This window comes from Drosophila subobscura, chromosome U (genome assembly GCF_008121235.1).
Source record: "Drosophila subobscura isolate 14011-0131.10 chromosome U, UCBerk_Dsub_1.0, whole genome shotgun sequence".
Taxonomy (NCBI): Eukaryota; Metazoa; Arthropoda; class Insecta; order Diptera; family Drosophilidae; genus Drosophila; species Drosophila subobscura.
Window position 1 is genome coordinate 2,671,023 of NC_048534.1, and position 25,212 is coordinate 2,696,234.

General features: G+C 41.5%; 2 protein-coding genes across 4 annotated transcripts in view; one reads left to right on the forward strand and one right to left on the reverse strand.

The window, feature by feature from the left end:
- LOC117900276 (protein madd-4) overlaps window positions 1-23,504 on the reverse strand; it is a 67,328-nt gene extending 43,824 nt beyond the window's left edge. For all 3 annotated transcript variants that reach the window (XM_034810587.1, XM_034810586.1, XM_034810585.1), the window contains exons 1-2: window positions 22,716-23,504; window positions 10,775-10,866 (exon numbers count right to left, since the gene is read on the reverse strand). In XM_034810587.1, coding sequence (XP_034666478.1) covers window positions 10,775-10,843 — 69 coding nt within the window. In that variant the 5' untranslated portion in view covers window positions 10,844-10,866; window positions 22,716-23,504. The remainder of the gene's footprint in view (window positions 1-10,774; window positions 10,867-22,715) is intronic.
- Window positions 15,189-16,899, forward strand: LOC117900277. The gene is made up of 3 exons (XM_034810589.1): window positions 15,189-15,414; window positions 15,481-15,919; window positions 15,983-16,899. Exons 2-3 carry the CDS (start codon window positions 15,593-15,595, stop codon window positions 16,868-16,870), a joined length of 1,215 nt encoding a protein of 404 aa, XP_034666480.1. The 5' UTR covers window positions 15,189-15,414; window positions 15,481-15,592; the 3' UTR covers window positions 16,871-16,899.
- Window positions 23,505-25,212: the final 1,708 nt, after the last annotated feature.

A 25,212-nucleotide genomic window follows, 5' to 3' on the forward strand; every position in this document is an offset into this window, starting at 1 on the left:
GCGACACACGGCGCACACTGCTCTCCCTATGGCTTCGCTGTGACCTCCAGCAGGCGGCGAATGGGTTGCTATGGGCGGTTTGTGGGGGGTTCTGTTATGGTTTAGGGTTTTGGTGGTGGTTCCGGCTTTTATGTGGCAAATATGCCATAAAAAAAGAGTTTATTTGAAGTGAAACGAGCCTGTATAAAGAAAAACTATTTGTAGGCTGTAAAAACAAGCCTAGAAGGAGGATTTGACATAGGATTAGGTACTCTATCAATGGATGGGCCTTCAGGGCTAAAATATTTGACATCTAAAGGGAGATGTGGTATCTATTAGTATCTAGGACTGTGGAAACTTTTTTAAACTATCACAAAGTTAAGGGTTAAGGTAACTATGGATGCATTAGAATGTTCTTATGGTGGGATTATATTATATTATTGTACTAGATGTATAGTACAACCGGCGACTGAGTATTGTTGTTTGATTTTCGCACATAACACATAAAAAAAAGTATTTGCCAGGAATTATTACATAAACTCAATCCGCCAGTCAATTCCCGCACACACCACACACGAAATATCCGATGATAATGGCCCGAACCAGAACTTAAACCATAAAGGAAAAAAAATAAAAAATATAAAATAAAAATAAACTCTAATACAAGAATAAATACACGTATAAAAGAAGCGTAAAAAAATATATATAAAAAATATGTGCCAAAAACTTTGTCAATAAATATCATCGATGGTTGGCCTGGGATGACTGTTAAGTGTAGGGATTATGAAGGATATGTACGGATATGGTAGCAGTCACAGAGGAGCCTCGCCATGCAATGCCAGAATAAACTTCTGTTTTTCGCTTGAGTTTCAGGGGGCGAGGCGGGATGGGATGGGGCTGCCGTTGGATACTTTGCATGTCCCGAAGTCATTAACTCAAAAATGGAATCGAAATGAAATTGAAATAAAATGCACGACATGCCGAAGGTTCAGGGAGAGACAAGAGGTGGGGCAGGAGGGTGCAGTGTCGGGTTGGAGAGGGAATAAGAGTCAGAAGCAAACAGAGCCTGAGAGTCGAGTGTTTGTCGCCAGATAGTGAGAAAACAGATACAAGAGCAGAAACCAAAAGAGAGAAAACTGAGAGCCACAGGAGCAAATAGAGCAGGAGTCAGCGGGATGGCCAAAGGGAAAACGAGAGATAGAACCAAAGACAGACTCAGGCAAAGAGTGGAGACCGGCAAACGGATTGCACGAGAGTGTTACAAATTTTAACGCCTGTTCTACACGTACAAACAGTCCGATAAAGAGAAGAACCCAGTTGGAGAGAACACAGAGGGAACACACAGAGGAGCCCAAGAGAGTCCTACAAGAGGAGAATAACAGCCACGGAGAGAGTGCGAGAGAGAGAAAGAGAGAGAGTATTCCAGAAAGAGAATGCCATAATAGTCCAGCGCATTTCTGTTGTTGGTTGCTGCTGGTTTTGGTACGTGATATTTGCACAAAAGACAGGCATTTCAAGTGGCAAGTGGCAGGGGACAATCTCGACTCCACGCCGCCCATTAACCATCTCAAAATTGGGATGGAAAGGATGGAACAAGTTGGGAAAGCTACGGAGAGAAAGAGGAGAATCGAACATTCAATTGAGTTTTTATGCAGACCATTTCCCAATTATTAATTGCTCGCGAAAATGCCAACAGAAGTGGGAAGAATCCGTAAGGGGGTCGCGAAATAAAGGAAATCATTTTGTGGCCAAAAAACTATTTTGTAACTGCAAAGAGGGTATGCCATCCTTTAATGCAACATTTTTGGGTGTTTAATACAAAATAATCTCGCTTTTAGGTAGTGTTAGGAAAGGTGCCTCTACATCTATGATTGTTTCTATTATTAGCAAGTACTTTTGTGGGTATGCCCTTCTATAAACCAGACACTTTGTTTTATCAATGAGGATCTTCTTCACAAGTACCATCAAGTTGATGAATGACTACCTCAAAAAATAGTTAAAATTTAAATAAATCGTTTTGTTCCCAGTTTTATCCGTTAATATATCTCAGTTCTTCCTTCTCTCTTCTACCCCCTATCCACATTACTATATACTCATTCCCATCCAACCTTCACTTACTTCTATATTTAGGCAAAAACTATATCTATCTATCGGATCGGATTGGATCGTTATTATTGCCAGAATGAAGAAATTCATTTGCAGAGTCTAAACCCAACCCATCCAGCTGTCTCTTGTTTGTTTTTTGCACATTCTCTCATTCCAGACTCTATTTCGTGCAGTGATCTGATAGATATGGTCATTCCCTACGGAATGGCGTTTTTAGTTCTCTTTTGTCTTCAAAATTGTAGCTTTGGTAGGTTTTCGCCCTTTTGCGGGGGCGGAAGGGGGCGTGGCTCATTTTTTAAACACACTTGTAACAGTGTGAGCTCACAGAAGTCTGGATGCAAAATTTGGTGGCTCTAGCTTTCATGGTCTTTCATGGACTTACAGATGGACAGGCGTACAGACGGACGGACAGACAGACATGGCTCAATTGACTCTGCTACTTAATGGGGTCGGAAACGTTTCCTTCTGTGCGTTATATACCCTAATTACTCTTCGAGTACCGGGTATAAAAATCAATAAGGTACAGATATCTGCCTGAGTGCCGTGTTTAAAAGTTTTGACGCGTAAGAAGCGTCTCACACGTCCCATCTCGTTTTTTGATGTCTTTTGACCGATTTATACGAATTTCAATTTCCCAACTACAATGCTGTCCGCAAATTCAACATCATTCCGCTTGGCCTACCCTGCCCTGCCCTTCCCTTCCACTCCCTGTTTCCATTAATCATCTTCACAAATAGTACAGCAGCTCTCTGCAGTGCAGGGGGAATGGAGGATGGAGCTCTTCAGTGGAACTTCTTGAAGAACACTACGAAAACACTCACCGCAAGAACTTGTCAACTACGCTTGGGCCATTAACACGCCCTAACACAACAGAACAAACGCAGAGCACACACAGATACACACGAAGACAGACAGACAGAAAGACATATAGAGAGACAAAAACAAATATCGGGACGGACACACACACAGATACTCCTTCCGACAACAGACAGAAAAATTGTGGCAAAAGCAAGAGGTTGCACGCAAAAGCCCAAAAAAAAAAGAAAGACATTGTCCCAAAGTCATATTGCAAACGAGCAAAAGGAACGAACAGAAAAGGAGCTCCAAGGAAAAAAAAAAAAAAAAATTAGAATGAGGCAAGGAAAAAATATTTACTACACGTAACAATAAATCCACTCGAAAAGTGGGTGCCGGGCGAGGAACAAGCAAAGCCTGCACAAAGGCCTGCCTTAAGGACCTTACGAAGTGTTTGGAGAGGGTTGGTTGAGTTAGGAATTGGGGGGCTCACCGTTGTTCCCATTTACAACAAAGAACCCTTTTTTCGGTGGTAGCCAAAGGAGCAGCACGCAAGGCGACTTTGCCGACAAATTGATACAAAGATTAAATCTTGACTGGAATGAATCGACACAAAAGCCGTGAACCAAAGTCACACTTTTCCTTCTTACACTTTTTTCACTTTCTTTTCGGATGGTAATTAATTTATCCATAAATTATTGATGGACTCACTGGCTTAAAGGGGCGCACAGGGTCACCAGGTGTTTAGGGTCACAGGCACTGGATTGGAACTAATTACAGGCGCAACATTTTGCGGCACAGCCGGAGCCATATCAAAATAATCCAGGACAATGTCCAAAAAGAGTTTTCCTGCTGGCTGTGGGCCATTTTCTAATTGGTGGCTGTGGCTGCGGCGACTGTGGCTACGGCTTCCTAGGTTTGTTGGTTTTTTTTTGTCGGGTTTCCTCCCATTTGATGCTAGCTCCACCATTGACGTTCAGCCACAAATGTGACGCCAAATGTCCATTGACATCGTTTTCTGTTCTTGAAATTGGCAACCGCCGCCTCTGCTCCAGCATTAAAATTAATTACCACAAATGGACAACTCTCATTACTGGCATTTCTTTCTCCCCGCTGCTTTCTTTCTTCATACTCTATGTACCCTATACTAATATTTATGTATATGTATGTGTGTATATAGAAGTACATAGCAGCCATGACTTTTGTTATTGTGACAACTAAAGAAACGACGGAATGGATTTTGGTATTTTCTAGATGAAATTTGTGTGGGGCAATGGGTATGGTGCCATGTTATGGTCTCCCTCGAAACTATACAAGTCACAAAAATAAATCATTAATTAATCCTGAGAAGCAAAAATATAATACATACGTACACCAAAGGGTATACTCCTTTGGGTATAAGGTATGATTGAACCGAAAAATGTCGAGAAATCAAAAGGAAAAGTCAGTCGCACATCATGGCATTTCCGCAAAGCTCTTCAAATAAAAATAAATTACATTCTTATGTAGAATGATAAAAATGCAGGTAGTATATAAGATTGAAATAGTAATTTTTTAACATTTGTTATTGTAAGAAAAATGTACAATGAAACTTTTTATAATAACTAGAATTTCCGTGCATAATCTTCATTCTCTTAACACCGGATAGTGGTCAATGGTAGTGTATTTGCTCACTAATTCTATCTATACAAAAGTATATACCACGTAGCTAAAGTCTCCGTCTAACTCCCCCCTTAGCAAACTGAAAGTTCAACTTTTGGGTAGCGTATTGAGCAATCCAATTCAATGCACTGCCCCCTCCAAGCACCCTACCTCACCCGCTGCCTATTCCGTAGTGGCGCCCGTCAAACACAACAATGCAGCAGAAAGAAAATCGCGCCACTTTGGCTTTTGTATGAGTGCAGAGATGAGTGTATGAGTGTTTGTAAAAGTATGTGTGTGCGAGTGTGTCAGTATAGAGAGGGCAACAAACAAAACTGAATTCAGCTGACAACGAATGGATGACAAGGGAGGGAACTAGTGGAGAAATAGTCTGAATGGCATGAAATGAATAAAAGAATGCAAGATTTCAGCTAAGCCAAGAGAAAAAGTAAAGCAAACTAAGGAGAAACATAAAATAGAAGGACGGCTTGAGGGGTTGATACTGAAGATACCCTAGAAAATATAATCGTTCAAGGGAAGACATTTTTTTTATCGATTTTTCACTTAGTTCTCATGGTGAATGGATTAATAATTATAATGGAATAAATATTAGAGTTTGTTTGAACTATTTTGAAGATAAAAACTTTACTTTCCAAGGACATGTGCTACTATCAATCATTTATTTAGAAGATAATTGATACTTTTACTTATATTTAATCAAAGATTCAGGAGCCTTTCAGACAGAAAAACTTGCATGAACATTCTTTGATTTATTATTAAGGATCAATCGTCCAAGCTTTCTTTTCTGCGTTACAAACATCTCTTTAAACATCCTTGAGCATACCCTTGAAAAGTGCATTAAAAAAAGAGAAGCACAGCCAAGTCAGTAGAGGATGATGCTGCTGGAAAAAAAGTAGCTTCAAAATCATGAAATATTTCGTACATTAGCCATTTCTATGCTCCAGAGAATGTGCTACTATGTGGAGTTAGAGGGCTTCCTCTTCCTCTTTATCTTATTTCCACCCTTTCCCCTCTCTTAGCATGCCAATAATACTTGCATTTGACTTTGTTACAATCCCAAGTCGAAAACTGGACGAGTGGCGAGGGCGCACAGAACATCCCGCGAGAAAGGAGCAGACTACAGAGGGAAGTCAGCATCTTAGATATTCCATTATGACCGCTTCCCCATGTCCGTTTCTTCAGATCCCTGCCACATTTATTTTCTTTCTTTGCTTTGCTTTGCTTTGCTTTGCTTTATTCTATTTACTTTGGCTGCTTTCGTTCGCAATTACTCAAAGTTTTTTGTGTGCTAGCCAAATGAGTAGACAAAAAGAATTCAGTTATGCATTTCAATTTTTTGACTACAATTGCCATTGGCCCGTAAATTATTTTATATTAATAATAGTAAATAATTTTTCAAGTCGTTTCTTTTTGTTTCTAGGCTGAGAGTTTCTTTGGAGAATGGTTGCAGTAGAAATTATCACGGTTCTGGCTTGAAAGATTCAAGAAATATAAAATTATTCCGCTCCTTAAATATGTATATCATAGCTTTATTATGTAAACATCAACATTTTCCTTGCAACTTTCCCCTTATAGCCTCAGGGACCTTCGATTCAGGAACTGTGTGCTTTGTGGCGGAGAGGAAAGAGAGGAAACTTCATCAATTTGCAACTTTGTGACATAAACGACGGTGTGCAAAACGGTCACACAAACTTGTGATTATAAAGTTTTTAACAGTTATTCACGCGTGCCCACTTAAATATGCAACAATTTCCGCATAATTTCATATACACCTGAACGAGCCGCTCTCTTCGCGACTCACCCCCAGGACAAGTGATGGGGGAGGGGCTAATCACGTGACAGACTAACACGAAACTCCATGTGTGTGACTATGTATGAGAGTGTATGTGTGTGGGTGGATGTGCCGATGAGGCCTTTGGCCAAACAATTAGTACGCCCCAGCAGGCACACGCATGGACCCCACACACACACATGGAGACCCACTCTTCCTCTCCATGCACTATGGGAAATTTTACCACTTTTTCTGGCAAAAATCAGATTTTTCAAAAATACCTGAAATAATATACGTTTCACTGCGACGTATCTTAAGAACATTGATTTTCAAAGTTATTAAGTCCAACATATAACAGAGCTTACCACTGTTAAGTTAGCAGCTTTTTAACAGAGCCGTTAGCTAGCGAGATACACGTTCTGTTAATAAGCAAATTAGAGAAAACACCAGAGATGTTTTTATTATGTTTTTTTGACTTGGAAGTCTATAGTCGTTTAACAAACATATAATTTTTAACGAAAATTTGTCTTTGAAAAGGTTTACAGAGATTGAACGGGTGGAAGTCTTGAGTGACATACGACCATACGACATAAGCAATATGTAGAGTGTTCAATTCTTGTTATATGCTTTGCATACCAATGTGCACTTTTGTGCACAGTTCAAGTTTTTTCGATGAATGTTAAGGTTTGGATATTCAGAGTTGTATGCAAAGTTCAACTCAGTGAAGAAGAAATGGCAAAAAGGATGTCAACTTCAATTGCATTTAAGCGGTAATACCTGTCACTAGATAAAGATCTAGTCAGAATGATAAAGGATCTTCAAATGATAAAAGTAAGAAAAACATGAAACAAATCGAAAGGAAATGTGCAGATTGGCTCAATTTGTGTACAATCGTAAAATTATAATAAAGTTGAGACATTTGTAGAGTCTCTACACTGACATTTAGGTATATTGTGGCCAACATTTCTACAACTCAAAGAAAATAAGCTGCTTGTAGTACACAAGGAAGTCAATATAAAATCCGATTATCTTCTAGTTTTCAATATTTGAAAATTCAGGCACGCCTTTTTGGTTTAACATTTTCACATCATTTCTTGTTTGATACAATAGAAAAATAAAAATGGCGGCTCTACGCCCATTTTCTCAGCATACATTCTTCTCACTAATATGAACAAATATCAAGAAACTAAATAAAAAATATTTTTTAGTTTGGCAGTTATACATTTTTGGCACAAAAAGTGATCAAATTCCCCATAGTGCTATGGTACACCCATACACGCTTCAACAAACAGACAGGACACACATTTGGCGGCCTCTGTGTGTGGCTGACACGATTTGCGGCTTGTGCGGGAAGTCCAACGATGATTAATACCAAACAATTTTCCCACTCTCTCATGTATTTATGTATTTATGATGCATATGTGTGTCAGTGTGAGTGTTTGCGTATCATGCGTGAAAATGTCATGCGATTTGGCATGCCATGCGATTTCCAACTGTTGAGCATTAAAAAAAATTAGCGCGTGTGATTCCACAAATTGTAGAGAGCTTCCACAATTGTAAAGAGCTTCCACAAGCGGATGGCAAACTGCACCAACAAAAAAATAAAGACGGTTTGAATAAGCAATCGACATGCGTTTTAAGATTAAAAGAAACGTTAAAGAATCACATTCATTACCTATCGATCAAATATCACTTCACCATTTATAAAACATTAGCCCGTCCCCATTCTCCCACAGGCGTGCCGCACAAAAATCGTTTGACTTTTTACAGACAAATACCAAAATATTTGTTAAACCTTGGGTGCCAAAGGCACAACGGGGACTATAAATTATGCAGAACGTGTGCCAATAATAAAAAAAAACCAGAAACGAGTTTCTCATTGATACCATGGTCGCACACAGACATTTTAAAACAATTAAATTGAGTTGATGGTGTGCAGGAAAAAAAGCGCAATATTTATTTAAAGGCCGGGCAAGCTGCACGAAAATCATGTGTCCACAAAAGTACGGTGGTATTTTCCAAACGAGCCCAAAGTATATACAGCCACAATGAGCCTGCAAATTGATGTACATACATACGAGCGTTTAAATTCTTAATGAATATGCTACAAAAACAATTGAAAACGCCAACAGATCGAATTAAATTCAATGAAATGCGATTTTCTATTCAAGGGAATAATTCGATGACATTTTTGGGGGGATGCGGAGGTGTGTGTGGGTATGGACGTGGATTATTATGGAGATTGTAAGCCATTTCCCCAATTTAACTTCAAATTAAACATATTTACTGCACACACAGCACACTCTGACAATCTAGTTTATGTACGAGAAAGTGGACTGTTCCTAAACGGATTATAAAAATATTATTGGTTTATTGAATATGCACTTCAATGGGCAACAATCGATGGATTAATAGGCTCCCTCGCTCTCTGATTTTGTGTACGTTTTTATCGACAATTGTTGGAGTTGCAATAAGCTGCCGGCTTATGTGTGTAAAAGGCAACAGCAGAATGTGGATAAATGTTCTATGGTTGTCAATGTCCTATTTTATCATGCTATTTATGTTATACATATTTAAATACTCATCATCAAAAGTAAGATCAATGGTGGCTAGGCCGATGTTGGATTTAATATTTTGTGTTTTTAACACGTGGAATTATTGCATATTTATCTACATCTATAAATCCTTTATGGGAAATGTATCGATTATTCTACAATTTTTATTATTTTTAAAGTTTGTTTTTATTGAAAGTTAACAATCTAGTATTGATTTTTTTATAATAAAAGAAAATGTGTAAATGTATAAAATTAAATTACATTTTCTATAGCTGTTCGAACGAATATCGAACTGTAGTGGTTTACTATCGATTTGTTGTAAAATCCACCCCTACTGTGAGCCGAAATGCAATCTAGCTTTGCAATAAACTCAATGGCTGTCAGCGTTTAATTGATTCCGAAAGACAAGGCACTGTCGGGTTCGTACTTTTATTTTGCAAAGGGCTGTCCGCCCCTTATCAAACGACTATCCATATTAAGTGGCCATTAACCTCAGCAAACATTTCGGTCGAACAGGACATATGTACATACCTGTCGTACCTGTATGAGTGCCATGTACCTGTGCATTATTTACATATCAGAACCAGCTCCAAGTGTGGCAAGCGCCCGCACCCCAAGAAATACAAACACCCAGTGAGGGACTTGGATGCCCAAACAATAGTAATTTACATAAGAGAACAAGAGATAGAGAATAAGATTGACAGAATGGGAGGAAAAAGAATGCAAACAAAAGCTTAGCATAAAATATTTATAAATATTTCGTATACGTAATCGAATTGATTGATTTCGCAATTTCACGCAACGCAAGAAACAAAATGCCAGGACGACCCAGAAGGAGCAGTCCCAGGGACAAACAACTAAAGGTCACACACACACACACACACACACACGGGTTAGCCAAAAGGGGGAAAGAGGATACTTTCCAGGATTATTGGGGCGGTTAAAGTTCGAAGCTTCTTAAGTGATTTCTAACTGTTGCAAGGGAAGAGTAGATCCAGATCCAGAGCCAGAGCTGATAAAACACATTATGGTAATGTGCACACAGTAACAAGTTAAGAACACTCCCCCACGACCGACATTAAGACTTAAGACACACCCGCACACACACGCACGCAGCGAAAGAGTAATCCTTTATGGCCAGAAAGCCAATGACTCTGCGTTTGACCATCGAATCGGTTGAATTACAAATGGGTTTTTTTCGGTCTTCGCTTCATTGGATCCCATTCCATTTCATTTCTTACCCACTCCAAAAGCGGTTCGAAAAGTATCCGCAATCACACAGCGGCACGTGTTGCTGCAAAGGACAAGGAAACGGATTCATCTTCCCAATCTACCACCCACTTTCTGGGACTTTCCCCTCTCCCACTCTCTCTCTCTCCGTAAGAAAGGGTTTAATGTTTAGCAACGAGCAAGGAACGAAAAATGATTGGTAATTTGATTCTTTATTACATTTTCCGACAAGCCAATGCGTGGGGCGGGTACGAGCTGTTGCTGCTTTAAAATTTATGAAATTTCCCCCCTCATTTGACAGGGGATGAAGTGAAGAGGGAGGTGGAGTCGGACGTGGGTTGGTCAGGCTCTCGGCCACAGCCTGAGGCTTATAATTGTCACAAATTTTGTGGCCTATTGGATTTTATGATTATGTCATGTATTTAAGAGTTGATTTTTTGTTTGGATTTCAAGGAATATTTAAATATTTCTAAGAATCATAAGGCCATCAAAAGTGGTATAATAAGAATAATAAGAAGGTTTATGTTTTCAACTGTAAATAACAACTATTCATATTTATATATCAACTATAATTTTAGCATTTCGTTACAAGTACTGCACCAAAAATGAAAGCATACTATAACCCAGAGGGTAAACTAAAACCAGAAAGCCCCATAGTTTCCTATGGGGTACTTACCACAAACAAAGCTGCCCAGAGACTTTGCTGAGACTTCCAATTGGTGTTCGTCGACATTTTTATCTGCATTTTCTCGTAATCATGATTTTATGCTGCAAAAGAGAAAGCAACCATACAATATTTTAATTAACAATAAACAAATGTGTCAGATTCATTAGAGAAGCAGTCATATGAACAAATTGATATTAATAAGTATACCATAATTAACAAGTAGAAGAAGCAAACGGCTCACACCTTAGAGAGAGGGGAGACTCTCCTACAACGATAGGGAATGGTACTGCCAAGGCCACCCCTTTCACATAATTAAGCAAAAATACAACAGAGCGTTGAAAGATTAATGAAGCAAGAAGCCAGCTGCTGGCAGCCCCAAGGATTCGTGGGGGCGAGCACCAGAAAGATATATGAGCGGACAGGCTTTGGAGACAGGAAACCAGTAAGGAGATGCACCCTCGGAATATATTTTCTTCTGCTGCTGCTGCTGCTGCTGCTGTGGCTGCCATAACCCTGAACAAAACGTAATAAATACGTTTATGGCATTGGAACATTTGTCATTCAAATTAAGTACAAACGACATTATTCATTTTCCAAAAACCGAGCCGAAGCTTTTCCTTAAAATACCCAAAAAAGGCAAAAATTTTACAAATTGTGTTTACTTTAGGCAAAAGGAAAACACATTTACTGCCTTTATTTGGTTTTTGTTGAAGGAAAAGCGACTTATTTCTGCCTGGTTTTGCTTTGGGGAAAATATTGTTCCCTTGTCTTGTGGTTTTCTTATGGAAATATTTCTCTTTTCTTGGGGTTTCTTATGGAAAAATTATTCACTTTTTCGTGCCTTTCTTGGCTACAAATTTAATTTAAATTTATTTGCTGTTTTTTGCAACTTTTCTTCGCTTTTGAAGGCATTAAAAAGTCTGAAAAGTCAAGATATAAATGTTTTACAAGGCCTATTAGGGAAATAAATATTAATTGGCCGAAATAAAAGCCCCTCAAGTCCCACCGCAATTGCTCTCAAATACTTCCAAAAATATTAACCCAGTCTGTGTGTGTTTCCGCTCTAAAAATAAACCCAAAAACCGATTTATTAATTGCTTTCAAGGCATCCAGGTTCCAGTCTCATTTAAAATCAATTTAAATACACTCTGGGGAGCACTCAAAACTTTTCCCTGAAAACACGAGGCACACAAAGACCGACAGACATATGTATATACGTACAATTGGGGAACATTTTATTCCAAGAAAAAAAAAATATACACTCCCTGTTGAAGCTATGGATATTAATCGAATATGAAGCTTGGGCAGCAGTGGAACATTCCTCTGGTAATTATAGATGGGATTTATCACTATCCCTGAGAACCGATTGGATACGCAACGCACCCGTTTCCCCCTATCACACACTCTCTGTAGAGTTGTCCACAGTTTTTGACCCTACGAGCGATGATGTGGTTTTTCTCCAGATATATTCCATCAAAAATCACAAGCACAGGTCATAAATTAAAATCGTTTCGTGCTCCCTTGTGGCATGTACCCTTTCCCTTTCGTTGTTACCCCCTCCGTGCGACACGTGGGCGTTCAGGCAGGTGATTTTATGTGGTTTTTATGTGCGGTTTCTGGGCTGAGGCTCTGAGGCTCTTCATTTCAGAACAGAGGGACACATTTTTCGGTTTGGTGGGTAATGTAATTAGATTTTCCAGTGAGTGGTGAGAGCGGCAAGAGGTGTGTGTGAGGCATGTTATGCGTGGAGGTGCGTGAGGGGTGCATGTGTGCGCTTAATTTGAGATTTGAGAGTTATTTGCTTGAAATATGTATGAACAACTCGGCGAAAAGAGATTTCTCTTGAATAAATATTAAACTAAAACACGAAAGAACATCTGCTATAATTTCTGGGGTGTTTAAAAGAAAAAAAAGGGATGGAAATTTTGGTGCTTAGAGAGAAAGTGAACAGATATTTAAGTACAACAGAGTATGTCATTTTAATGTTCAGATAAAATATATTTAAAAGAAAATCTTGGGAAATATATAAATATATAACATTTCGCTGCTAGAGATCTGTAGGACTACATCAGCGGGTTTCCCTTTAAACGTCATTTAGTCTCATTATGCTTTCAAGTTTCCATCCATTAAGTCTTTTAATTCCACGAAAATCACACATCCTTCTACTTTAAACCATCTGTGCACTCTTTCTCGTGGAATAATTCATATTTCATCCATAGTTCCGAAATGGTTTCCAACCAATGCCCAATGTGAATATTTCGTTGTGCAATTAATTAAAAAATTAAAAACCCGATTTGGCACACAATGAAATCCAAAGAGACGGAGAGACAGCGTCCCCATCCCGGCAACAACAATGAAAAAAGGGAAAGAAAAGGGAATACTTGAAAAAATAAATTAGCTATGCTCTCTTTGTTGTTGTACGCCCGAAACCCTTCCCCTGCCCCCTCCAACAACCACTTCACCTTTTTTTCTCATTCCATTCTGTGACGTTGTCATTGTCAATGCCCCTTGTCGTCGCTGTTGTTGTTCTTTGTTGGGAAAATGTTGCGCATTGAACTTTTAATTAGCACACAGAAAGCAGGAAAAGAGGGGCACTGGCAAATACTATGGCTGGCAGGTGTACCCCGATGTTTGCACCCCAAAAAAACGGGGGCTGCACCACAAAGTGAAATACATTTCTATGCACAGATTGTTTGCTTCCGGAGAAGAGAACGGCGGAAGGGAATGAGCGAATGGGATCATATATGTGTGTACAATACACACGTGTTTGCTATGCTCTTAGGAAAGGGTATTACTACGTTGAGGAGATGTTTGTATGGCAGAAAGGAAATCTCTGTGTACCACAGAATATATATTCTCCGTGAGTCGATATCGTTAAAAGAAAGTATTTTCCGTTACATATGTAAATATGAATAAATTTAATTGAAAGATGTCTCAGAACTAGGAAAAATCGAATATGAAGTTTGGCCAGCAGGGGAACATTCCCCTGGTAATTATAGATGGGAATTATCACTATAGATGTGGGATAGGTTTATTTAAAGGATAGTTTATTGGGTTATATTTAACGTGTAATGGGTTTGTAAATTAAGTATTTCTTTGACATGTTCAAAAGGTTTTTTCTCAACTGATACCGACGCAAAACACGACTGCCCAGCTTCACGACTGACAACGGATAGCCGACAGCTCTCTCTCTCTCTCTCTGGCGTATGACGCTTCCACGCTCTCTCTCTCTCTCTCTCTCTCTCGCGATCTCCTCTTTGACTCGCTATCTCATCTCCGCTCTCGGCTCGCTTGGGGTGGTCCGCGCTTGTGCATATATTTATACCCGGTACTCGAAGAGTAAATAGGGTATATTGTATTTGTGCACATAACGGTTGTATGTAACGCACAGAAGGAAACGTCTCCGACCCCATAAAGTATATATATTCTTGATCAGCATCAATAGCCGAGTCGATTGAGCCATGTCTGTCTGTCCGTCCGTCTGTCCGTCTGTCCGTCTGTCCGTCCGTCTTGTTGAGCGCCTGGATCTCAGAGACCATAAAAGCTAGAGCCACCAAATTTTGCATCCAGACTTCTGTATGCTCACACTGTTACAAGTGTATTTCAAAAATCAGCCACGCCCTCTTCCGCCCCCGCAAAAGGGCGAAAACCTCCCAAATCTACAATTTTAAAGATAAAAGAAAACTAAAAACGCCATTCCGTAGGGAATGACCATATCTATCTGATCACCAAATTGGGATCCGATTGGATCATTATTATGGCCACAATGAAGAAATTAAGTTGCAGTGGCTAAACCCACCCTGTCCAGCAGCTTTTGTTGCTTTTACACATTCTCTCATTCACACTCTGCTTCGCGCAGTGGCAGAGGCCTCTTCCCCTGACACGTCTCTGACTCATCCTCTGCCACGACTCTGCCGCTGCCTCTGCCCTGACTCTGCAGTGTGTGTCTCTAGGGGAGGGTGGCGAGCTAAAGGAGCGTGTTGGCGTGAGTAGTGTTGTTGATGTAGATGACAGATGAAGAGAAAATGTAAAATTTGACAAATAACCGCTAAGTTGCAGATGTAGTACTGAGTACCGGGTATAAGAGTTGTGACGCGGCTTAAGACGCGTCTCACAACGTTCCTCCTCGTTTTTATTGAAATCAACTAGTAACTAATATTTTACTCAGCTTAAATATATATCCTTCAAATCGAATTTAATTTGTTTATCGATATTAAAGTGTATTCAAATACTTGGCTTCCATGCAACGTTTTTATTATTATTTAATCTTGCTTTTGTTGATTTTTGCTATTGCTTAGACTCTTGCGACAGCCTTTTTCATGAGGATCTGAAGGGTGTTCTCTCGAGGAAAAACAATAAAACAAGGCTGGCCTTTGGAAGACTGTAGACTACTCTCGTATAGTCAAAAATCAAACACACAAAACACAATTTTCGACAAGCAATTTTACATTTTCAGTACACACACTTTTCCATCTACAACATCCAAAACAATAACCAAAACCTACATATGGTTGGCCCAAAAATGCCGCTAAGGCATTAAACAATGAAGGTAGGAATGGAAATTCACCGATAGATCCAACGCAGGAAAATCAGTTGATTTCATAATTTAACAGCTATAAAATACCATTAAAAATTAAGCAACAATTGAGGTAAGAACGGGGTACTGTTAGTGCTTAAAGTGTGGATTTTATCCTATTTTTCATTCTTTTTCGTAGACATTTTGGCCTGGCAAGTTTTCTGGCAGTATATTTCTTCATCCCCTTTCGAGGACTTAGATGACTGTGGAATGCCCTTGAAGTCTCGCTTTGTGTCCAAAAACCCATCACCATGGCCATGCGATTAAACGTCGCTCAAAAGGCAATGGTCCCATGTCCCTTACCCACACAGCAGCGGCAGCAACAACAGCAGCCAGCATTGCCCATATCCCTTCCCGTCACGTATCCCTTTATGGACGCACAGCAGTTGCAGCGGTACTACCTCGCCCGGATGCAACAGCCGCAGCCCCAATTGGGGCCCAATATGTTCGTACAGCCGTGGTACATCTGCCAGCAGCCGCAGTGCCAGAGCTACGGCTACTGCTTTGGGATGCAGATGCCACCAAATGGCCTTGTGCCTCAGACCTATAGTGCCCCACCAACAACAGCCTCCTTACAGGTTCGTAGAAAGTGTTTTGCGATCGTTCAGTAAAGGATTAACTCTGCAATCTGCGATCCTTAGTCCGCAGGAACGTTGGCCAACAGCACAGGGAATCGCAGGGCCACTGGACAGATACGGTCCATTCCCAAAGTTCAAATCCAAACACCAGAAAGCCACAGCCGCACCCCTGCCGGAGGCAGGACCTACAACCAGTGCAATATGCCGCTTCCAGAGACCGCCTGCGGCTGGTGTGGCAGCCTCAACAGCTTCGAGACGGACGCCAGAGCAAAGTTTGGGGCAAGCAGCATAAACCCCGCTTCCAATCCCCAAATCCATGAAGAGTGGAGAAGAGAACAGCAGCAGCATCAGCAGCAGCCAAAACAGTTGATAAAGGATCCCCAAAGGGATTCACTAAAGGATTTCCCTGACCATCCTCATAGAGAAGAGCTATCGAGCAATTCCAAAAGAGAACAAACGGTTGATACAGAGAATCATTCCGGAATCGATTCTAAGAAGGAGCAAAGGAAAGATCCCTCCTCCAAGAATCACCACAAAAAGGACCTCAAACCGAAGAAGCTCAGGGCGGGCAGCGACAGCGCTTTGGGCAGTGTTGCCAACAGTTTCATCAAGCGCCTGGGCGAAATTATGCGACACACCACGAAGCGAAAACAACCCAAGGCCAAGCCACAGGCGAAGTCAACACCAAACATCTCCCCAGGCTCCTCGATCGTCGGTTCAGAGTCCTCGCGGCAGCCACCTCACAAGCCGAGTTTCATTAAGCGTCTCTTTGGCGAGGTGCGCGACAACGAGGTGTCCTTCCATGCGCAATCCAATCACCAATCAAGGTGTAACATACACTATCCCACGAACCGGTCTTCGGATAGTGTGGAGCAGACAGAGGCCTTCCAGTCGCTGAGAAGAAAGCAACAGATTGCAGCCAAGGGTCCCTATAAAAAGTCAACACAGTAGCAGCGACAGATTCAATAGATTTCAAACCTATTCCAAGTTTCAGGCAATAAACTTAACCAAAGGGCAGAAGCCGATGCCAGGAATTTGAATCTTTAATTGGCGATCTGCCATGTAATGCTGTGGAATTTCTGCCATTTTCTGAGCAAGTCCTCAACGAAGCAGTCGTCGGTCCGCTGTCTAGTCAGATTTTCTCAGTGCTCATCAAACCCAGGCTAACCAGAGGGGCCACCTACCCGGAAAAACATGCAGACAGCTGGACAGACACTCGTTCACACATGAGAGGCGAGCGGTTTTTGAATTGATGACGCAAAAGCCAATCCAAACACACGAAACGATGTGGACGGCGGCTCATTAAACGACCATCAAGGCTTATTAATTTTGACATTTCAATAGCCATATATCATTAACAGTCAACAGGGCCATCAACAGCCATCAGAGGGGCATCATCAATCCGTCAATCATTCGGTGGGTCGGTTACAGTTGGTTACAGCATCCACAGCATGGGCATGCGGACAGACAAATTCCCGACACAAGAAGAATGGATGGAGCATTGCGCAGTTAACAGGCTAACAGGCTAATCCGCCTCGTAGCCAACATGGTAACACCAGGTACAAAGAGCCCCTCCCCCTGAGAGCCCTCTTGTGTGCAGGGGCAGAGAGCTTCCCTAACGATTTGACTGTTTTTTTGGTTGTTGGAAAAAGTAAGCAATGTTCGGGGACTTACGAAATGTGTTGCGAGTGTGGTTTAGGAAGTTCTCTATTAGGAAGGCTGCGATACGAGAATATTTGAAGAGGTTTCTGTGTTAATTAAGCAAAAACATTCCACATTTTTGGCAAGAGAAAAGGCCAAAAGGATCGTCAGTACAGGGAGAAAGTTCACAAATATCCGGAGGGTAGAAGCTTCTAAGAAGATCTATCGTTGGAAGAGACATTTAACATACAAATTTCGACATCAACTGAGTCAACAAATAGTTTTTGAAGCTCTTGCTGCATTTGCACTTTCCTATTATTTCTTCTCCAATGTTCAATTAGTCTTTTTGCTACTGTAAAAACCTCTTTCTATGCATAATTTCTCACAAGTGCCTTTTCCTCGAACTAATCATCCAGCCCTCTCTTTGCCAGCCCTGTCTGTTTCCTCATTAACATTTCAATAGGCCGCGTGCGCGCACTGCCATGAGGCGCCCTTTGTTGGGCCGTCGCTTGGGCTTCTGCTGTTTTCTGTCATTTTTGTTGTTAGCCACTGCAATGGCAGTAGGGCGTGGCAATTATGTTTGCCCCATCATTAGTGACGGCTCAGAGCAGAAGGTGCGACGCCAACTTCAACTCAGATTCCGATTCCGACTCTTAAACCGATCCCTCGGTCTCTTGCCCTGTGTTTGTGGCCATCCATTGGGAAAGTGCAACGCTTGACTGAAGCCCACGCACAGGTAGCCCGTGCGCCAGGCACCAATCCCTCCCGTCTATTTACTATCAGAATTTCGAAATATGCATTGGGGGGAAGGGAACAACAAATTGGTTTTGGGGGAAACTTGTTGCCCCCTGCAGCAGTCGCAGCGCCCAATCGAATTTGCAGTCATCTAAACAGAAAAATACCAGAAAATGCCCCGCCATCCCGTGGGGCTCTTTCGCCTTATCCTGTGCACAGCTCCCCCCGTGCCTTTCGTGGCTCCGTTCCTCCATTCACCTTCTCGACTTGACGATGTTGCCGTTGACAGGCGAGCGAGCAATAAGTTTCAAATAGTGCCGACAGTCCCGTCGAACGTCTCGTCGCTCATGTCAAACGGAATCAAGATGAGAGCGGGGGCAGGGCGAGCGCGGTGCACGAAATCAACATGAGAGGGGCATCGAGAGAGGAGGGAGCAAGTGGCAGCATGATTGGGAAGGGGATTACGGGAGGGCAGAGGAGCAGAGGAGCAGAGAGCACAGAGCAGAGCGGAGAAGGTGGGAAAGGAAGCAGTAATCGAAGCATTGCCTTCAAGCTGCCTGATGCCCGCCTGCCTTCAGCCAGTCTCTCCCCCTGAACTCTTATGCCGTTTCGATTTCATTCAAGAATTTCGGCATGCTACACTCAAAGAAAATTGTGACCATAGCGGCCGAAAAAGATGACAACATATGAAAGAATGAGGCAAAGAAAATACAGAAGAATTAAGAAGACTAAACAGAGAAAGGAAATCAAAGAACAAAACCTTTGGGAAAATGCAAGTTAAATAACAAAACGAACATTAAACAACTTGACACAAATTTCCTTTATTATTTCCCCGAAAGACACTGCATTTTTCATTAATTTCCTATCTCAAATACAAGAGATGAAGAATTTATTTCCCCTAAAAATATTTAATCAGCGGCACATTCCGGGGCATCCGCATTGAAAGAAACCCATTGAGAAATCCATGGCGGCACTTAAAATTCTATCTAGCCACAGCGTCCGCGCACACGGAGAGTGAGAACCATTCCATTTTGAGGAAAAGCGGAAAGAATTCCCTGCTCTCCGACCAATAAATTATTTACCATGTAGAAATCAAGGCGGAACAGGAGGAAACGAGCGAACGCGCACACGAAACTTGAAAACATGTTAAAGCCATTCAAAGATTTATTTGTAGTCGTCGAAAAGGAGTGGAAGGGAGTTCCCGGGAAGGAGGGTTGAATGCAGAGAGGCAGAGTTTGAGGCAGCGTTAAAGGAAAAGTGTGGGGCCGCAGTTAAATAAAATCTAGCATGGAGAGGAAGACAGGGAGAGAGCTTCGAGGTAAAGTTCCATTTGCAGGTGAAGATGTTCCCCACGACGTTCTTTATTTCATTTTTAATTTTCGCCGTAGAATATGTGTGTCAGAGGGGGGTACGGGTAACCGTATCCAGGTGCCCGTGTCCCGTGCCCCGTGCCCCGTGCCCCTACTGGAAGTTGTGCCACTGCAAACAACTTGCACAAAACTTCATCGTAGTAGTCGTTGTCGTCATCGTTCCTCTGGGGCCGTGGGGGCACTTGAAAGACGGTTCGCATGTCTGGCGGTCTGCGAGAGTCTGCTCTTTGATTTCGTGGCAGACTTCAAGTGTTTAACTTCATGGATGAGGCAGCGACAGGGCCAGGGGCACGCAACTGACTCCATGCAGTTTCATAATTTACTGCCTTGCCGGGAGTTGGAGCTGGAGTTTTTGGGATGGAAGTTTTTGCCATTAAGCAGTTGCATTAACCGCATCCCTCTTTCATTTTGTTAGAGAGAGGGAAACACACAAACTCACTCGCTGGCTTTAAATTGGAATCGGAATCCCCTATAAAAACCATCCCCAAAGCCAAACATAAGAGCCCGAAATTCCCAGCTAGAGCGCATTTAAAGCGTCGGTAAATGCTGCCCCGCTTTTCAGATTGAAGTGAGTTTTTGTAGAAATACTTTATAAGACGATAATTGGCTCATGGGTGGGCTTAAGGGGGAGCGTTCCACAGAGATTGTGTTGCAAGGAAAGTACACATACATACATAAAGCAGTTTCTTTTTATAAAGTTTGTGAAGCGAAATGATTGCGATTATATGTTGATAGGATTTCGTTAAATCAAAGGAGGAGAATTCCCCAGAATTCCGTACGGAGACGGAGGAGTTTACTGTAGGGGTAGGACTTATTTATAGGAGTACGATAAGTACGTCTGTAAGCGGAGATATTAAAGATGTGCCTGTTGCATTAAACACTAAATTGATCTCCTTCCATTGGGTCTAATTTTCCAAGGTGGGCGATCCCCAAATGTTTTTTTTCTGTAGATGCTTGAAATCATCTATCCTTCTACGGTTGGTTTTTTTGTGGTGTTTTTACAGCCCTATCCCCCAGAATACACACTCAAAATTATCCACTAAAAGCACTTATCTAAGCGGAACACCAAAGGTACGAGCACAAGTGCCTTCTAGAGCCTTCAAATATCACTTTTCTCTGACATAAAACCAAAAAATGTAACTTTAAATCAGGGAAACAAACCAACAATAAAACTCTCTAAGAACCCTGTAAATATGACACTCTCTAAAGATTCCTCACGGTTTTACCTGCAACCATTTGGATCGTAAAGAGTAAAGCTTCAAGCTGCTTGGCCCCAACAGATTTGTCATAAATACTTTTACTCGTTCGTACTCGTGCACACGGCAGATGTGTTTGAGTCTCAATCCAAATCCAGACTGCCGTCGGAGAGGAGAGCCATTTAAGTGAAGCTAATCTAAAACGCACACAGACGACGAACCCAAGTAGACACACACTTGGATATACTGGGAGATGTCGAGAGCTCTTTTCATAAAGCCTAAAAATGTTCCAGACACACAATGGGAATTATGCCAGGGAAGAAAAGTGAGAGAGAGGCGGTAGCCAGACCAGACGGGTAGTCCGTAGACGGGTACTTTTCAAGTAAATTATAAAGCATTGAAAATGTGTGTGTTTTTGTTGAATGGATGAGAATGGGACTCGGAATCAGAATCAGAATAAAATTAAATAAAGCAAATAAAATGCTTGAAAGTATGCAAAAAGTCAACGACAGTTGAAAAGAGTCGACCGAGACAGTCCGACAGACAGACGCTGAAGACGAGGTGGCTGGGGGGGGGGAGTGACACGAAAGGAAATGCAGACAATGTGGAGAATGTCGAGAATTGTCGCCTGCGTTCCTGAAGGTGTGGTGTGTCTCTGCGTGTGTCTGTGTGCCTTCCTCAAGTCCCGATGATCCTTTTGCTACGTTTTGGTTCTGCACTTTCATTGTGCTTTCTGCTGTGCCTCTCACACCCCCAGAATGTGTGTAATGTAACATTTACCAGGCTCAAACTTCTCAAAACTATTTACATTTTCGCTTCAGTTCTGGCCCAAAAAAGGGGGCCGTGCCAGACGTTCATAAAAGGTCTTAAGAGCAATGGGGGCGCCGCGCCGCCTATAAGGTGTTCTCAGTTTAGGATTTTAAGCTGGTTTTTATGGGTCTTTGGGCTGAAAATGTGTGGATATGTAAGGAGACAGTAGAGGGCTAGTGGAGACTATGGAGCATCTGCTTCTTGGTTTAGTTTCATTTCCAGAAACAGCAAAAACAAAAGTATAGTTTTGCATCATTATTTTGACTGTACTCCTAAATGGTCGAAATTGGAATCCGTTGGTTAACTAGAAGCTAGAAACAACCGAATGTCCGACACCGAATCGGACATGGAAAGGGATCATCATCGAAGAGCTCTAATCCCTAATCTTAAGTAAAAACGAGTGGGAACGTTATGAGACGCGTCACAACTTTGGAGGAGGTAAGGGGACGCCACTGCAAATGAATTTCGTCACGCTGGTTTTAATAATGATGCAATCGGATCCTTGTTCGCTGATCTGATAGATACTGCCATCCTCTACGGAACTGCGTACTTTTCTCGCACCTTCCAAACTTTGGATGTGGCAGACTTTTTGTGTGGGCGGAATACTTAAGTGCACTTGTAACAGTGTGGGATATCAGCAGTCTGGATGCAAAATGTGGTTGCTGTAGCTTTTGCAGTCTCTGATATCCAGGCGTTCATCAAGACGGACAGACAGACCAAGACAGATCAGGAATATATATCCTTTATGGGGTCGGAGACGTTTCCTTCTCTGCGTTAAACATGTCCATCCACTTTCGACCACAAATACAATAGACAATATTTACTTGTAATCCATTTGTAACTGATAAATGTTAACTAAATAAATAATTGACCCTTTCTTAGTGAACATTTTCTGCAAGTTTTCGGTGTTCCAAAAATTGTTCCGCTGCCGCGACCTCTTTGAACATACAATTAATTACAATTAAGAACAGGTAACCGCTTAGGAGTACACCTAGTTGAATGTACGTCATGTTAAGTTTAATGTAAATGCAGAAGGTGACATACCCCAGGCGGTGGATGAAAGATTTGATGCCACGCTCTCGCTCATGGGAATCCGAAGAGCTTTGGCGCGGGAGAGGAAGAAAGAACAGTTGCTGCCGCTGTTGCTGCTGCTGCTGCTGCTGCTAATCCACTTTAACAGTTCTCGTGCAACACACACACACAGTCAGACACTCTGCGGCACGAATGAACACGCACGCACACAGGTGCGCCGGGGCTTTGGTTGTTTTATTTCTTGCACTGATTGTTACACTAAAATCGAATTAAAGTTGCCCGCTGCCGCTGCTTCTGCCGCTGCCGCTGTTGCTGCTGGTGCTACTTCTGCACTTGCCGCACTTGCCACACGTTGCACAACAACTTTCGCCTGCAACTTTTACTTTGTTTGCCGCCCCGAGCACAGGATACGGGAGGACACGGAACACAAAAAACTTCCAAGACGTGCAGAATTCCCTTCACTTTATTTCTTGTTTCCTCTTTATTTTTTGGTTGGTTTTTTCTTGGTTTTTCTCTTTCCTTTGTTTTCCTTTTTTTTGTGTTAGATGCTGGAGCGCGTAAAAAGGATTTTCTAATAGGAAAAACGCGACAAAAGTTATCCCTGCTGCTCCTGTGGATCCAGGGACCGTTCAATGGTGGCTGGCTGGGCCCTGCTTTATGATGTATTTATTATAATTATTTGTTTTTATGGTATCTCGTTTTCGTGTGAAGATCAAAGGGGAAAGGAAGTCTGCGGCTTCTTTTCCGGTTCTTCAATGAATTCTTTTATGGTCCTAAATGCTTTTATCCGCTTTGCTTTAGCTAAAGTTGGGAGTTGGGTTAGGCAGTTCAATTATTGTTAAATGGTTTAATTTGTGCAATATAAAATCAACTCAAACTTAAACGCAGTAACTATTTATTTTATTATGTGGAAGTCCACAAATTCTATGGAAATCAAATGATTCTAGATTCTAGTCCCGCAGCTTCTACAAGCTAAAGATCCATTTTTATGGCACGATCAATTCCAGAAATCTCTTAGCAAAGGACTCTAAAAAAGTAACCAATAACAGAAGATACTGGTACAAGACACTGATTCAAAGATATTGAAAGTTGTTTGCGATCTGCAGAATATCATCACTGGTCCTATCATAACCTATATGTACAGAAAATGTACATAAGTATGTTCAGATCTGCCTTGGTTGGAAACCCTAAGAAGTGTATCCTAAGTTCCAAAACTGTTTCCAAAATATTCAGTTTAAGATTTCCTTTAGGATGGGCTTCTGAACATCCATTGGTTTATTTCTCATTTCCGTAACTATCACTTTTTTAAATGATGCTGTTTTGATCGTTAAAAATATCCTTATAAAACGTATTATTCAGTTTTCCACTTTCTCACGATTTTTGTGTTTGGAATTATTTAATTTGATCTTTAATGTGGCTTCTTTTCTGTTTTTTTCCAGTAATTCCTAAATATTTTCCGTATTGTTGAAGTCTACATATTTCTCAAGATTCAAGATTTGTGCATTTTTTGTTTAACATTTTGCTGTTTTATTTTGTTGCACTTTCACTGCAATAAAAATGATTGCCACACACCGACACATCACTGTGTCACACGCGGAATGGTACGAATGCGGCATGGATCGGCATGTGGCATGCGGCATGCGGCCTGAAGTTCTAAGCAAGGGCTCAGCGCAGTGTAGTTGGGGATTGGGGATTTCACTCTTACCGGCGGCGTCAACCGTTCGCGTCGAAAGTCAAAACGTGAGTTCTGTCGTAATGTTTGAGTTCACGAGTTTCGTCAAAAAGTGACTAAACATCGGCAGAAAACAACGGCCTTCGTGTCAAATGCGCGACTCGATGTTGCCAGCAACATATTCTAGGTGCTGCCAGCAACAATGCTGCAGAGTTTGAGTGAAATTCGAGTGTAATTTGCAATTACACCTCCGTAAGGGGAAGTGTGGTGAGTGCTGCTCCACAAGCGTCGATAAGAGAGGCTTTCTCAACATGAATCATATGGAGGGGTAATGCAATGATGCCTTACATGTTGCTAACAGAATCGCATTCAATATGTAGCTCTCCTCTCCCTCATTTCTTGCAAAATACACGAAAATGCTGAGAGCTAAATGTCAACTAAGAATATGTTAAATAAATTGCTTAATTTAATATTTCTAAAAATGTTGCTTCTTGGCAAACACAAACATTTTAACTTGTAACAGCGACGTCTGACGGGAATTGCATAATTTACGATTTCCCCTCCATGAGTACGGCGTGCATCTTGCTGCTCCAGGTATGTTGCTAAGCAAGTTTTTCTTAGCATGCATCTGGTGGAGGGGTAGTGTAGTGCTGCCATTCATGTTACTACATCAGCATCAGATTCAAAATGTATTCAAAATTCGGCGCTTCACCTCTGCAAAAAACTGGTGCTAGGTGGCGCTTTAGCTGCCAAGCTTGTTGAAGAAAACAAATATAGAATCGTTACCACGCCATCTGGCGAGAATTGCAAATTTTCGATTTCCCCTCCATGAGTACA